The following is a 17,125-nucleotide window of genomic DNA, read 5'->3' as shown; positions in this document are numbered from 1 at the left end:
GAGCCATGGAGCAATCTCTTTTAACCTGCGTGATGAAGCTCTTGTTCAAGGGAGACTCAACATCAACAAATGTAATGGCATTTGGCAAGGCTTCTGCATGTGGACTCTGTAGCTCATGAATGTACTCAACCATTTTCCGCATTGATTGTTTTAATTCTTGTTTATCTCTCTAATCCTTCCATATCCACTGGGAAATTCTAGTGTTCCCTACATTCCATATCTTCATGTTAGTGGCTCTAGAAGTAGGACCAAGGATAGTCTTCTTTGCCACATAGTCTTAGAGTTGTATTTCGTCTATACTTTTCTCAGTTGTTGGCTTCATTACCTCTGCAACCCACTATCCTGTATCTTCATCAATGTTCAACAATGTTTGAATCTTTGGCCTTTTGGTCTTGGGAGTCTTTCCATGACACTTACTTACCAAGTCACCCATTGCGAGCATCATTGGAACTATGCCTCTCTTCTTGCTTACCAATAGCTCAAACCAATTGGGGATAGTAGGGTTCTCTTTGGGAGGAGTTTGTAACACAGGCAATGAGCTAAGAGACATCACACTCAAAGTATTAGCACCCTATATCGCTTGTTGGCACCCCTATTCCATGTCATGTATTAGGAAATCCCCTATTTCTTTTGCCTCCTCTCTAAAATAAAGTTCTATTGTTGTTGGTTGGTCACGAATCTCATTCAAGCCCTTTTATTGCTCTTGCCTCTTCCTACTACAAGAACGAGTCCACTTAACAGATGGAGGGAGTTAAATTGAACCTTGAACAGGATGTTCAGGTTCAACACTTGATTCTGGCTTTCCTACAACAGGAGAAGCAAACACTTTGTTAGAAATGAGAATAACCAAGGGTGAACTTGAACTATCATGAACCCTTTGAAAACTACGGGCCCTTGATCTTGATTACTTCTTGCTCATGAGTCATTTCTCTGTTCTAGCTAAGACTGGTAGGGTTCTTGCTTGCAAGTCATCTTCCTCTGGCATTGTCTAGTCAATCTCCAGTAATGGGTAAGCTTCTACTTTTTCAATGTAAGAAAGGTCAACAGTTTCTTTGTAATCCTCTTCAGTTACGCCTAAGACATTTGGTGGGAGACTGAACTCTTTGATCTGTGCTAACGTCGGTCTAGATCATAGCCTTTTTCTAACTTCAAAATCATCCTAACAATCGGCCCAAAAGCCTCCTAAGTGGGGAACATGCAGAGCAGAGGAACTTAGTTCAGAATACTTTAGGGCAAATTCTTGGCTGTCAAAATTGGGTTTAGCAAAGTAAGTCAGTAAGCTCATGTATTTAATCTTGACTTTGAGCTTGAGGGCATCTTGAATGGTTTTTCATTTATAGTGTCCAAGCTCGATAGGGAATGTGTAACCTGAACCTTTCCTTGCCTTACAACTCTTCTCAACCTTTGCCAATTGTTTGCATATTTCCATCAACACAAAATAGTCAAGGCAATGGCGAGGTAGCCATAGTGGCTTGCCTTCGTATCCCCCAATCCTGAGATAAGTGAATTTGGGAAATTGGGTAAAGAAACTGCCATAAAAAGAAGGTTTGACTTCCTAATTGCTCGTAGACCAATCGAATCAAATTCTTGGTCAACATGTTCTTGTTCTTGTCCTAAAATAGGCACAAGAACTGCTGAAAATGCTCCAAGAAAGCATGGTTTTATTGTGTACAATGTTCGCAAATGTACACATAGAATGGACTAGTGAGAAGGGTTAGAAACTTTCATATAAATGCAAGCGGTTGTTAACTTTGAAACAATGAGCACATCATTATTCAATTGCATGGTTCTTCATTCCAGAGCAATGAGTTGGTATTAGTTCAAAGTCATGAGACCTGGATATATTCCTTTCGTGTAAGTATATAATATGCATGCTTCCTCTGAGAAACTGCATCTGCTCATTGAAGATTTTGCACTTGTTCCAATGGCTTTGGGTAGTGGATAAGAAGCTATAGTGGCATGTATCTAATGTTATAAACCTTGGTGACTTCATAATGAAATTAACGCAGCTGAGATAGGAATTATGTGATCTGGTTGGATAATGTTTTGCTAACAAAGACCACAAACACATATAAAACTTAACCAATCTCAGACCAGGCATGTCAGCAAATTAAAATACTATTGGTAAAAGAGCAAATATAATGTAGAAGGAGAAAAATTCCCAAGGCAGAAATTATTTTATCCAAAAGACCACAATAATATATTAGCAAACGCAGCAATGATTCACAAACTATCATGTTAGCTATGAGAAACTCGGACCATATTAAAGGCTATGATTAATATTCATGGAATAATTTGTAATTATGAAGACTATTGTTTGTTATATAAGACAAAACCAACAATGTAGAGTGAGAGGCATATAAGAAGTTGTCCATAATGGAAGGATGCATTCTTTAGGATAATGCATTTTTTAGAAGAAGTCCTCTCTTTATGAAATGAGAAAGACAAAAATGGAAGATGTGTAGTAAATTATTCAAAGATACAAATTTTATCGTGCAATACGCACAAAGGTATATCCACTTAACCCACCCTTTTTGCTGCCCAGCAATATAATTTCTGAGGTACCCTTCAACCAATTTGTTGACTATCTCCGTCTGTCCATTTGTCTGAGGGTGGTAAGTAGTACCCAGAGAAAGTTCGGTCCCACACAATCTAAAAAGCTCCTACCAAAAATTGCTCATAAACTGACGATCTCGGTGACTAACACTTGTTTCGTGGTAATCCATGCAATCGAAACACCTCACGAGATTATAGTTTGGCAACCTGTGTTGCTGAATATGAAATAGTGACCGGAAAAAATGTGCAAACTTGGTCAAGCGATCAACCACCACATATACGTAATCATTACCTTGTGCTTTTGGCAACCTTGTGATGAAGTCCATGGATATAAATTCCCACTTCCTATTTGGAATTGGAAGTGGCTGTAATAAACCAACAAGATATGTATGGTCCTATTTGTTCTGCTAACAAACAACACACTCCCTAACATATCATAGAACATCAGATTTTAGTCCCTTCCAAGTGAACCTCTCTCGAACTTGTCGTTGGGTTTTGAAATACCCAGGATGGCCTACCAATGGTGAATCATGAAAGAACCTCAATACTATGTTCTTTACTTTTGATCCTGCAGTCAAGAAGATCCTCCCCTTGTAAATGATAAGATCATTCACCACTGTGTGCCTATCATCCTGCAGTGACCCATCAATAATACCTGAAGCCCAAGAATCCTTAGCATATTTTGCCACAATCAAATGACTCCACTCCTTTGAAACCTCAGCCATAGAGCTCAAATTTGGTCGGCGAGACAAAGCATTAACGACTATATTCTGTGAACCTTTGACAAAAGAAATGTCAAAGTCATAAGATTGCAACTTGCTTACCCACTTATGTTGATAGTCATTAAGATCCCGCTACCCAGGGAAATGTCTCAAGCTATTATGGTCTATTTTTACAACGAACTTACTGCCCACTAGGTACTACCTGAACTTGGCCAACACATGCATAATGGCCAACATTTCCTTGTCATATATACTGTAGCTCCTCTTAGGACCTCTCAGCCAATTGGATGTTTGTCTTGCATAAGGATAGCTCCAATCCCCTCACCTAAAGCATCACACAGCAACTTAAAGGGCTTAGTGAAATCAGGCAATGTAAGCACTGGGCAAGTAGTCATAAGTTGTTTGAACACCTCAAAGCATTCCTGTGCCTCATGAGTCCAAACAAAAGCCCCTTTCTTGGTCAAATCTGTAAGTGGTGTTGCATGGCGAGAATCCCCATTGACAAATCTGCGATAGAATCCACATAAGCCCAAAAGTCCTCTAAGTTGTGTCAGATTCATCGGAGTAGGCCACTCAACAATTGCCTTGACCTTATCCGAATCCATCTGAACTCCTTTTGCACTAATGATGTGACCCAAATATAATAATTTTGTCATGCCCAAGTCATATTTAGATTCCTTGGCATATAGAGATTGGTTACCAAGAATACCCAAAATTATGTCAAGATGTGCAAGATGCTCTTCTCATGTCCTACTATAAACCAAGATATCATCAAAGAAGACTAACACAAATCGCCTCAACTGCGAATGAATTACCCTATTCATAGTAGATTGGAATGTAGTAGGGGCGTTGGTTAGCCCAAACGGCATAACCACAAACTCAAAATGTCCACAGTGGCAACGAAAAGCTATCTTCTCAATATCTTCTTCCCTCACACGAATTTGGTGGTAACCTGATCTCAGATCAATTTTGGAGAAGTACTTGGCACTATGCAATTCATCAATCAACTCATCAATCCTTGGAATGGGATATTTGTTCTTGATTGTTCTTTTGTTAAGCATTCTATAATTAATACACATCCTTAGGGTACCATCCTTCTTTTTAACCAATACCACTGATGAAGCAAAAGGTGATTTACTTGGTCTAATATGCGCCATAGCTAGCAACTCCTTGATAGTTTTTTCTATCTCATCTTTGAGCTACCTAGGGTGCCTGTAGGGAGTGACTATCACGGGCTTAGCACCCTCCTCCAATTTGATGATGTGCTCTATCCCAATATCTGGAGGTCTACTGGGTGGAATCTCGCTAAAGACCTTATCATGCTTGATCCTTAACTCTTGTATACCAGGGGGATAAATAGGTTTTTGCTGCTCTTTCTGTGTTGGCTTCAAAACACAACCTACTGCCCACTCAACCATGTCATGACGTAAGAGACTTTCTAGTTTCCTGAAAGAAATAGTCTTGCAACTAGTGTCTCTGAGTGCTTTCAACACATGAGTTTTTCCATCCATCTCAAATCCCATTTCCCTCTCACGAAGGTTGAAGGCCGTCATGTAACCATGTCATTCCCAAAACCATATCTGTGTCTCCCATGTTCACCACATAAAAATCTGCTTTGAACTCATAATTATTCAAGCGCATGGGCAAATTTGAAATCATCTTGTCACACATAAGAGTGTAACCATTAGCAACCTTAACTCAAATTCCCTCAAACTTCTCAGCGTGTATACCACACCTCTCAACAAGCCTAGCATCAATGAAATTGTGTGTCGCACCTATATCAAGAAGGGTAATAATCTTTTGACCAGCAAGAACCCCTTGCATCCTAAAAGACCCTTCTTGCTGAATACTTGTGAGACGAGCCTCTTTAAGCTTCACTTCTTCCTCTAATTCTTCATCATGTTCTAATTTTTCTAATTCTAAATCATTAATTTCAGATTGCTGGTTTGAATCAGAATCTTCAATTAGTGCCCACATTGCACGATTTGACTTCCCCTTAGGTTTCATAGGGCAATCATGGTTAATATCATATGGTCCCTTACAATAGAAGCATAGTTTCCTATTCCTTAAATCATTAAGAGTCTCACAGTCAAATGGAAAAGTAGACTTACCTTTAGCTTTGTCCTCCTTCTTAGGAAACTTCTTGTTGTCACGATTGGAAAATGGTCCCTTTGATGTAAACTTGCTGGTAGGGGCAGTGAACTGCATGCTTTGTGCCTTCTTCATTGTTTCCTGCAGTGAGGGAGGATCGAAAGCTTTCAACCAACCTCACCTTAGGATTTTTGACATCAAACCTTTCAATCAACCTCTTGTTTAACTCCTCATATGTAGTGATAAGGTCATGATACCACCACTTGTGAGCAGCTCCTTCAAGATGTAGTGTGGCAAATCTTATGGCATCCTCTTCAGGCATTGGTCTCAAAGAAAGATAATTATCAAGTTTTTGAACCCAAGACCTAGCTGTGCATTTGTTACTTCCATCATAGTAAGGCATGGAAATCTTACCAAGTGTTTGTTGATAGTCATTTCTTGGAGCATAGTGATCATTCCTTCCTCCTCTCCTATTTCTTTGATTTATGAATTGATCAAATGTCCATATTTCTCTTATATCAAGAGGGAGAATGGTATACTCCAAGTAGGCCTGTCTAGTTTCGTCTTCAAAAGAAACAACTGGAGCAGCATGTGGTTGTTCTTCTCTTGGTGCAAAGGTGGGAAAAAGAGGCCTAGGGGCTAATCCTCTAGTATCTTCAGTGCAATGTATAGAGCTTTCCTCATTAACTCCACTATGTTCAGTGGTGTTTTGATTTTGAGTGGCTTGTCGATCCATTTTTGCTAATAAATGTGACATCATATCAAGAATGATATCAAATTTCCTTTCAGCTCTTGCATCCCAATTTTCTTCTTCTGCCATATTTTGAACTGTTTTGCCAGTATCTCTATCTCTTAATGCTTCTAAGAATGTATCCCCCTTCAACCTAAGGATTCTGATATTGTTTCTTCGATGTTCGCTGTTATAACATCTCTCTCACTTATCCCTTGCTTGACTAATCACAGGATGGCAGGATGAAGGCTCTGATACCACTGTAATATCCCTCTCCAAATCTGATTGAAACTTGCTCTATTTGCTTTTAGAAATTTTGTCAAACACTTGTACAGTAGAGGGATATATGACTGATTTTATTTTCAGTTTGTTTTCATAATAAGAAAGATGACTTCTAATATGGTAGGATGACTGAAAATGACTTCTCTTTCGCTTAGTCTACACTTAACATGAAATGCAACTCTTTTTTTGTTTTTCCATGATGCAATATATGTCATCTATTCAATGCAAATTAACACTTACAACCAAGTGACATTATGTCAAACAGTTGGCATGCAAACTAACATTATATTTCAAACTTCAAAATTGATATTTTGCTGATATAAAATCAAGTTACAATGCCTTCAACAATCTAACTAGACTGTCCATACAAAACCATGTAGATGTATTTTCAGATAATGCATAAACATGAAAATAAAATGAAGGGAACCTGAGATTGGTAGGCAGTTTTAAAACTGATCAGAATCTGTCATGCACTTGTAGCGGTATTTTCCACAGCATTGTAGCAATACTATTCACGACCACTGTAGCAATAACACTATTCACGATTCTTGTAGCGATGGCATTGTAGCAGATGGGTATAAACTACCTAATATGCCTCCGAATTAGCTGCTTAACTCTTTCCAAAGTGCAGATAAAATGAGGACATCAAATGACCCTTAAATCTGAAGTGTATCTTCTTCATGAATTGCTGCAAAAACTCAATAAGCTCAATGAGATGACTGAAATATCACCTCCAGCAAATGCAACAATATCAGCTGATAGTTTCACAGCCTCAAAGTTGCCAATCAAAGAGAACTATCGTTCTGAATGATTGAAATGTCTTGTAGAAACCCTTGGCTCCACAAGTGCACAAGCAAATGTCAATATCAAATCTTGATGCCCTACAATGAGGCTCTCTGCTCTATTTATTCTATTCCTTCACCCCTTCTAGAAGAACATAAAATATTATTTCATTGCACTTTTCTAGAAACTTCCTCCTTTCCAACAATAATTAGTTGTGCTTCTAGAAGATTCCCTTTTTCCATATAATATAATATTATTTTAGTGACTTATGATTTAATATTTATTTTAGTCACTTTTAATTAAATTAATTAAATATAAAGTCACTTTTTAATCTTTAAATTATTTAATGACTATAAGAAATTAATTTAATTATTTCACCTTATTTCTCCACTTAGCTTTCAAAGAATGAAAGACTAAGAACTCCATTGAGAGGCTAAAAAGATGGGGGCATTACATTAAAGGGGACATAACAACATCTAAATAAATTTGAGCTTTGAAGAGATCAAGTTTCATAAAAAAATTCAAAGTTGTGAGAATATGTTTTGGTGCAAATTTTCTAGTTCCAAGTTATAGTAATATAGTGCAGTGAAAACATACGGGTGATTTTGTTTTTCACATAAGAAAATCCTAGTAAAGTTAGAATCTAGAAGAACAAAATACAGCCAAGTTGGATATGTCTAAGTCTGCAAGAGCCTTGCTAGAGATTGCTAATCAATAAAAAAAAATTCAAGAATGTAAAAAGAGAAATATATTCTAGCGAAGATGGAAATGCAAAATTTTCCTTGAAAGAATGCACAAGTCATGCCAAGTGCACACAAGATATATTGGATGCTTGTGTCCTTGCACATGTGAGGATTAGCTCCACATGCAAAAGAAAAATGAAAAAAAAGGAGAAAGCTGGAAGAGCAGCATAATGAAATTAACTAAATGATGTATTCAAACTATTTCAATCATGATGACTCACGTATAATTTATTTAAATGGTTAAAATAAGCCAAAATATTCTAGGGGTTTTTTTTTTTTACACTAGATTTATAGGCTCTATCAACTTTTTGTATACTGAATTCTATTTTAGTTTTGATATGTACAAATCAGTTATTGTTTACTTACTATGTGATCTATACTCCAAGAAACTTCATTTTGTTTTTGCATTGAATTCTTTTGCACTTTCCATAATAAATTTGTTCATTCTAATTCTTTCTTTTTCACATTAAAATGTTAATTAACTTGTATGTAATATCATCTGGAAATGTTGCGAGTATTTTTTCATAAATGTGAGTATATTTTTACAGGATTACTTCGAGACAACACATCAACTTTTAGAGCTTTCCTCACACATTATTATTCCCATGCATGGACAGCCCAATCTTTGGCCCACAAATCTTCTATGTGGTTATGTCAAGTGCGTGTTCCTAATTCAATTTATGTGGATTTTATATGGTTGTTCCAGCACTAATAACCATTATTATGAACAAAATGATTTGGGTAGCAATTGGACATATTTTGTAAATTGTTTTTCATAAATAATCAACTAGAACAATAAACTCTGTATATTTTACTGTTAGTATACTTTAAAATAGAAGAGCAGTTATACATGCATGCACTTCTTATGTTTTGGAGCAAACTTTTAATAAAAAATGACTAGCTATGTGTTTAGATCATTTAGTGAAGAAATTTATACGATTGGAAATTGAATAGAGAAATGAACATGCCCATTAAACTCTTGTACAATTTTTTATTTTTATTTCTTACCGGTAAATGGCTGAAGCCTAATTGATTATATTAATGAAATAAATAAACAAGAATCTTCGTTCAAATGAACACTGGTAGGAAAGAATGGAGAAAAAAATCTCCAATCTAGCCCAGGACCAAGTCCTATGCAAAAGTTACAGAAGCAAAAAAGGCATACCCTAGTTTTAGATCTTTGCGAAGGGCAAATCCTTCTTTACTGCATGATCACTTTTATACATGATCCCATGCTATATAATCACTGTTTTATTTGAGTTTGTATACATCTATCCTCAATACAGTTGAGGTCTAAGAAAGGCACTCCTTCCTTTACATCTTTGGTAATATAATTGAAAAGAACTCTTGATTAGATGTTATCGCACTTTTGAGTTTCCGGAGTGTAGCCACATGTGAAGCCTCTTACCACAATAATTACGAGATTGACTCTTTTGTTGTAAAGTTTCTTTCTGGCTCTTTGCATCTTAAGAACACTCCATGCTCACATTTAAACATTAGTCCTCAAATTCCAATATTATCTAGGAATCTTACCCCCTTTTAAAACATTTTTCTCTTAAGTATTATTATTAGTAATTTTCGTTTGAATTTCCAATGTGTGTCCAAATACTTCAATAATTTGTCTTTAATTTAAATTTATAACATATGAGTAAATTTTGATACTAATGTTAGACAGGGTCTTGAACTTCATATTGGTCTTAAGTCGTAAACAAATGCAATCTATGTTATTTTCTTAAAAATATAAAATTGGGGAAGGGTTAAAAAAGTTTTAAAAGTTTTAACATATTCCAATTAGTGAACAGTATTGCCCATAGATTATCCTAGACAAGAACCATAAAATTTTACTAAATTGTGAACTGTTTTTGTTTAAGTTTCCAATTAATTACATTTCTATTTTATATAAACCCTCTGAGATAATAGGATCTTGTTTGAATCCCTTCCTTAAGCGAGATTTATAAACTGAAATGGCTGAATTGTGTGCTCGTACTACCGACTTCATTCGATTTTAATTATACCTGAAAATAGAATTAACAAAACTATGTTGATACTGAACCATAATTGAAGTGTTGATTTTGACATAATTGAAGTGCTGATTTTGACCTATGTTGATTTTAACATAGTCAAAGTGTTGTTGCCTTGCTATTACTTCATTTTACATTTGTCAAATTTAGAAAAAATGAAAACACAATGTTTATTGAAGTATTAGTTGTAGAAGTTGAGAAATCCAACTTCACAGATCCTCAAGAACACTTGCATGCAAATATCCTGCAATGAAGAGAAGCCAGAAAATGAAAAAGCAGAGCTTAGAAGTTATCAAAAATGTGAGAGCGAAAATGTATTCTAAGTTATGAAAACAAAATACAAAAGTTCAACTTTTTAAGGTGAACGAAACCCTAAAGGAAAGAAAGCTAGGTTTGCACATTATAATTAATATAAAATATTAATTATATGCACCTAAGAGAGCTAAAGCACCTAGAGTAATAAATGACTTACTCTAACACCCCCCCTTAAGCAAAGCTTAGGAGGAAGCTAACCTAGCAAAGCTATGAAAGCAGGAAAATGGGTCCCGACAACAAGGCCTAATCAAGTATCTAATACAAGGAAATCTCTGTAAATTGGAGACAAAAGAGAAAACCCAATGGGAAAAACCCCTCTCCAAAAAGAGATGAAAAAACAACAGAGAAAAAAAAATGGCTCAAGAGACTCTCAAAACCATAAACAACCCCCCCATGAGAGAGAGATGAGACATCAAAGCCCCCCCAGAATGATGAAGCCCCTATAGAAATGAACGAACCAATGGAACTCCAATGCGGAAGAAACAAGGGCACAGAACAAGGAAACCACTGAATGATAGGAAGGCCTAACTGATGCTCAAAAGAGGAGACATGAGGATCCTGAAAAGGAATCCCCAATGCAGGTGTGTTGAGACTGTCATGAAAGAGGAGATGACCGTCCTCTATAGAATCCGCAACAAGTGCTCCTGAAGGCTCGATGAGTGGAGCTGAAGGATCTGGCAGAGCTGAAGAAGAAAAGACTTCAATGGAATGAGGTGTGGTGAACTCAGGAACAATACAAAGGTTCATGTGTCCTGACTGCACCACATGATGCTCTCGCGAAAGAGAAGAAGTATGCTCCGATAATGGAGATGGTGGACCAAAGCACGAGAAGGTGTAGAGACGGGTGGTATGATCAACTGTCCCTGTAGCAATAAGGCCTCCTGTTGCACTATCCCGAATGTAGATTGAATCTGCAGTGAACTCAACTGACTTCCCTAATCCATTGTGTGTAATCCATAGTTACACCACCCTGGGGGACGGGGGGACGGCGAAACGAGGGGACAAGTTTCCGGGACGGGGGGACAGAGGGGCCTTAATTTGGGGACGGCGGGGGGACGGTGGGGGGACGGCGGCAGGGGACAAGAGCGGTGTATATATTTATGCATATGGTATTTAAAAATGTTAGTTATGAAAATATGTATTACAATATAGGATGTAAAGATGTAAAAGAGTGAATACTTGAAACATTGCATTGAATTGGAACATCGAACATTAAACATAAATAGTCGAATTTGCAAATAGTGAATAGCAGGATGTCCCCCATCCTCGGTGGAGGTGGTGGAATCTAGTGGCACCGCTGGGGACGGGGAGACGGAGTCCCCAAGTCTCCGGTGCGTTGAAGTCTCCGAGACGTCGGGCAAAAAGGGGGGGGACGCGTCCCCGTGTTACTATGGTGTAATCTGATACATCGAGAGAAGGTTAGCAGAGAGAGATGGAACATACAATACATCATTGAATGTGCCATCCTGAATGCGAACTGAACCTTTCTCGCAGACAGTTAGAGCAGTGTTATTCCCCATGAGAATATGAGGAATCGGAGAAGCCTCAATAGAGGAGAAGACCCCTTGAGAAGATGCCATATGGTGAGAAGCACCTGAATCCAGTATCCAAGGGACCTGGGAAGGGGATGCAAGAGAAGCCCGTAATGCATGACCTTGTCCAAAATCCGGTGAAGATGTCGAAGAGGTGGATGAACACTGAATGGCAGACCCCTGAGAGGTAGAAGAGGATGGGGATGAAATAGAGCTCTTTTGAAGAAGAGCTTGCAAATCTGCAATCTATTTCTCATAGCCATCAAATCTCTTCTGAAAACAATGTGCCTCATCATGAGCTCCTTTCTAACAATAGCAACAAGAAGGAGTCTCAGTTTTCTTTTTCTCCTTCTTAGAAGAAGAGGATGGACCAGTAGAGTGCTGAGAAGAGGAATCGGATATCTGCTTCGGCTTCTGCTCCTGTGTATCCTTGGCAAGTAATGCCTGTGGTGGTGAACCTGTAAGTGAATCCATCTGAGTGAGCTTGGATTATTAACCTGTCACAAAAAATCTCAAAAGAGGGCATCTGATGTCTGTTACCCAAGGCATCCATAGTGGAGTAGAAAGTAGAAGAAAAGATCTGATACCGTCCTCGCAACTTTGAGAGTATCAAAAAAATACACTCATCATCTGTTTTGTTTCTACCACATCCCTGCAAAACTGTGCGCAGAGATTTGAACTTCATCAAGAAGTCCTCCATGGTGGGAAAGTTGTCAGGTGTCAAAAAAGTCAACTCTGCATCAAGTTGAAGTGCCCGGAACTCATTCACTTGGCCAAACAAAGTCTGAAATTTGAGCCAATAAGCCTGTGGAGTAGTCAAACCATCCAAGTGAACTAACAGAATGTCTAAAATGTTGAGTGCAATCAGTCCCATGGCTTCATCCATTTTCTTCCTGTGTTGTAGAACCTCAAAAGGACGCGTAAGACCTGGCTGGTTCGCATCGAGGCAGGACCATAAGCCTCTTGACATGAGAAGCCTGGTCATCTGTGTCTTCCAGGTGTGATAGTTGTGCGGCGTGAGCCGGATCACAGAAGGATCCAACATTGAGAGAAAGAAAAGATAGAAGTAGAAGGGTTTGATTCTGAAGCAAATTACAAAATAGAAATGCTCCCCCCCACAACAAATAAAAAATATCCCTCAAAACCAAAGCAACAACTATGGAAAAGCACAAAAACTAAGAAAAGAACCTGGAATTCGAATGCAGAGAAGAGGAAAACAAAAGCCTCTACTTCAACGCCAAATTTGGAAGCTCAAATGAACTCAGAATCACACAAAACCAGCACCATTGTCTCCGTCTCTGAGTCAGCTTTCCGGTGCTTCTTTTGGATTGCAAAAATACGTCCGTATGCTCAAGTTATGAGCAAAAAACCAACTGTTGCTCCAAAAAATAGGCTCTCTGGAAAATTACAGACATGAGCTTAAAATTGACGCCTGTATGGCCATCACCAGGCTATTGCCGGGAAAAAATCTAGTTATCGGGAAGATGATGTCATCAGACGAAAAATCATGTCATCTAATCGAGAAATTACGTCAGCAAGTGCCGAAAAAGGGATGACGTCCTGCCTGGAAATGTTGACGTCACGTCGAAGGATGATGTCCGCAGACCACGAAATGACGTTAGCCGAGTAATAGCAGTCGGCGGCCCCGGAGCGGAGGAACTAGTCGCTCAGTCGGCTGAGGTGGCAGGATGCGGTTGTGCCGTTGGTGTGCGTGGCGATTGGGTGACCAACCGGCGGCGGCCGAGCCCGGGCCGAGCTGCAATGGCCGTCGAGCGGGGCGCGGGCTACACGTCGGCGACTGTGCGGTGGCGCGTTTTGAAAACACAAATTTTTATTTTTATTTTATGATTATTTTTGAAAAATGTGTCCGTATAGCTTGTGAAGGAGGGGCTAAAAAAATTTCCCAGACGCGTTGAGGCCAAAAACAACAAGTTTTTTATGTATTTTGACTGCAAACGGCCTTCCGGATCCAATGGCGGCATCCGTTTGAGCCCAAAGTGCCCTGAAAATTCGCCCTTCACCCTTTTGAAGAAAAAAACTCTGAAAAAGTTGGGGTTTCGCACTGTGAATCGTGGCTTCAAGAATCTTCAGATGAGGAAGCAATAGGCCCGCTCTGATACCATGTAGAAGTTGAGAAATCCAACTTCACAGATCCTCAAGAACACCTGCATGCAAATATCCTGCAATGAAGAGAAGCCAAAAAATGAAAAAGCAGAGCTTAGAAGTTCTCAAAAATGTGAAAGCGAAAATGTATTCTAAGTTATGAAAACAAAATACAAAAGTTCAACCTTTTAAGGTGAACGAAACCCTAAAGGAAAGAAAGCTAGGTTTGCACATTATAATTAATAGAAAATATTAATTATATGCACCTAAGAGAGCTAAAGCACCTAGAGTAATAAATGACTTACTCTAACAGTAGTAACTGATTAACATATACAATGATCCCAAGCATAGCCTGCGTTCTTGTAGGCACCACCAAAAGAATCCACAGACAAGATAGCTGGACAGCAGACAACATAAGAGGTCATTTCGATAATAGAACTAACAAAACTATGTTGATACTGTACCATATGATCAATGAAGAATTTGTGATTTCTTTGGTGTATCATCATAGACAACTTATTCAAAAATCCTATCTATTTATAGATAAGTGTTGTACAATGCAAGAGGTTCAGCTATAATGAGCTGTTATACTCTATTCTATATTGCTTACATGCTTGGTTCTGCCCAGAAAGTTGGACTGAACAGGATGAACTCTTGTACAATTTTTAATTTGGATTAGATTCTCAAATTGTTCTTAAAATTACTTGCAAGATCCAAGTTAGTATTTAGAAACCGAATGAATTGAAGTAAGTTAAAGTTCATGACATACAACCAAGGTTTGGTATGCAATGCATCTATTCATTACTCAGTTTTCTTGGAAAGTGTTGGAAATTACTTGCAAGATCCAAGTTAGTAGTTATAAACCTAATGAATTGAAGCAAGTTAAAGTTCATGACATACAATGTTGATTTCTTGGAAAGTGGATTTGGTATTTGGGGTGATCTCTACAAATCTCAGCTTTCGCATTGAGCTCCTTTTAATTGTGATATTGCTATCAGGATTTAACTGTGTAGTTTTTGAGTCAAACTCATTGACCCATATTTCATGAGTAGTGATTCAACACGAATCCATCTCTCATGAGAATAAATGGAACACTTAGCACTCATTGGATCTAGGTGATGCTCACAGAGGTTAAAGTAAAGAATACATAATTGAAAATATTTTCAAATTATATAGTCATTACTCGTGGCTTTCAATTTATAAGATGTGAAAAGTTTAGTTTTTTGTGAGAATTACCCACAAAAAAAAGAAATAAATATTGTAATGAATGAACATAGTCAGAATAAATATAGTGCAATGCCATACAAAGGAATGTAGTTTATTGCTTGCTTGTCAAATAATAAATCAGTGAATTGCCTCTGTAAGGCAATTAATCTGGTAACTGTTAGAAGAATTTGTCATTCATGCCAAACACAGAATCAAATAAATGCGGAAATACAAGATACGCAGAAGTTATGAATGTAAAGAAAATCAGTCACAGGTAATATCATGAACAATGATGTATCAATATGTTGAATTGAGACTTCCTTGTTTACTAGTAATCTTGCATGTCCCATGTTGGATTAAAAAGTATTGTCAAATATGTAATGTCCCCAAATTTTAGTGAAATTAATTAATTATTTTAGAGTTGTCCAAATAAATCAAATAATGAAATGATGAATTTATTTTAATTAATTTAATTTAAAAATGACTATAATACAATAAATAATATTTATTTATTTTATAATTTATATTTTATATTTTATATCGTTTTTTATTTTTTAAAGCAAAATGAAAACCTATATAATTATATAAAAATAACAAATGATACAATTGTCATTGGTAAACATGAAGCTCTATGAAGCTAAATTCATCACATTAACCCCAGTGATTAAAACTAATATGACAGTATTCATGCTACAAGCCTATTATAACTGATCCTAAACCCACCTTTCTATACAAAGCCTAGGTAAAACAAAATAGCTTGAAAACTTTACTGAAAATGATCCAAAAAGCTATCACCGGAGATTAGTGAACTCTGAATTTATTCCTCCACTGCCACAAGTGCAATTTTGTTCCCAGCTTGTCTTTGGAGCTGAAGAAACTCCCCATGCTCCCGTTTACCATTTGGTGAGTGTGTGACACTCTCATTGTTTGGAACAATGGCATCACCCCTAACTTGGGCAATTGGAACATTGAAGTTGGGAAACGGAGGTTGCAGGCAAGCATTCAATTCAGCCACATCTTCGACTTGGTCATGGTTTAATATTACAAGCAGGGCGTGTACCTTCTGTTGAACTTGAAAGACCAAATGATCACCATTAACATGCCTGAAATATTGGGTTTCCAAAGTAAATTTAATCTTATCATACACCATCAAGTAGGAGTGGCCATTAAGGAGGAATAGTCTTTTAATAAAATAAATGTTATTAAAAGACACTTTGATGAGTAAAGTTTTGTAGCTTGTTAAGGAAGCTACTTCAAAAGGAAAATTTTTGGAATGCCATCAATTGTTATAAAAGGAGTTTGCAATGGATTTGATAGATTCACCTGAGATGCATTGGCAGTATGAGTCTACAATTATTCTCAGAGGGGAACAGTGTGAGCATGGTGGCTTCTTCCTAAGATTGGTTTGGAATCCTAGCATTGACACATTTAGTACTTTCCTCTAGTGGATACATGATGAGTTGCCTCACTTTGGGTGTATTGGTGCTTATAGAGAAGTAGCGAACGGATTGGAGTAATGTGTCTTGAATTAGTATGGGATCTAGGAATTGGGGTTAAGTGTGTGGGTGTAGATTGCTTGAGGACAAGACATCTCCAGGAAGGGAGGACTAAAATGTTCCCTTTCTAGAAAACAGGAAATGAGTTGACAATTTTCCAATTGCCTGAGTTCCTATAGGGCAACGGGTTGACAAAGTGACTCACTTTGGGGATTCTTGTGTGGTTTTAGGTTGCTTTTGAGCAAGGTTCTGGTTGGCTTGTGTGATGTCCCAACTTGGGAGTAAGTTTTAGTATGGAATAAAGAATTAAATCATCAAAGTTCTAACAATTTTACATATAAATATTGATAATATATATATATATATATACACATGTATATATATACATTTATATATAATAATAATATTAAATTATTATGATAATACAAATATTAATTATAACAAACAAGATAAATAATATTAATGTGATATACATATATTGGATATATCTAAAATATGTATAATAATATAGAATTATTTAATATAATTTAATGGAATGTTTAATA

The 17,125-nt window shown here is 37.3% G+C and overlaps 1 protein-coding gene across 5 annotated transcripts in view; it reads left to right on the top strand.

The window, feature by feature from the left end:
• LOC149571742 (Metallo-hydrolase/oxidoreductase superfamily protein) overlaps positions 1–8,762 on the top strand; it is a 299,690-nt gene extending 290,928 nt beyond the window's left edge. For 4 of the 5 annotated variants that reach the window (XM_089813150.1, XM_089813151.1, XM_089813148.1 and 1 more), the window contains one exon: positions 8,456–8,762. In XM_089813150.1, coding sequence (XP_089669276.1) covers positions 8,456–8,686 — 231 coding nt within the window. In that variant the 3' untranslated portion in view covers positions 8,687–8,762. The remainder of the gene's footprint in view (positions 1–8,455) is intronic. The other variant, XR_016359873.1, reaches the window with a different exon arrangement.
• The last annotated feature ends 8,363 nt before the right edge of the window (positions 8,763–17,125 follow it).

This window comes from Cupressus sempervirens, chromosome 2 (assembly GCF_028749045.1).
Source record: "Cupressus sempervirens isolate cs-2001-9-10 chromosome 2, ASM2874904v1, whole genome shotgun sequence".
Taxonomy (NCBI): domain Eukaryota; kingdom Viridiplantae; phylum Streptophyta; class Pinopsida; order Cupressales; family Cupressaceae; genus Cupressus; species Cupressus sempervirens.
This window is presented reverse-complemented; position numbering and strand designations above follow the sequence as displayed.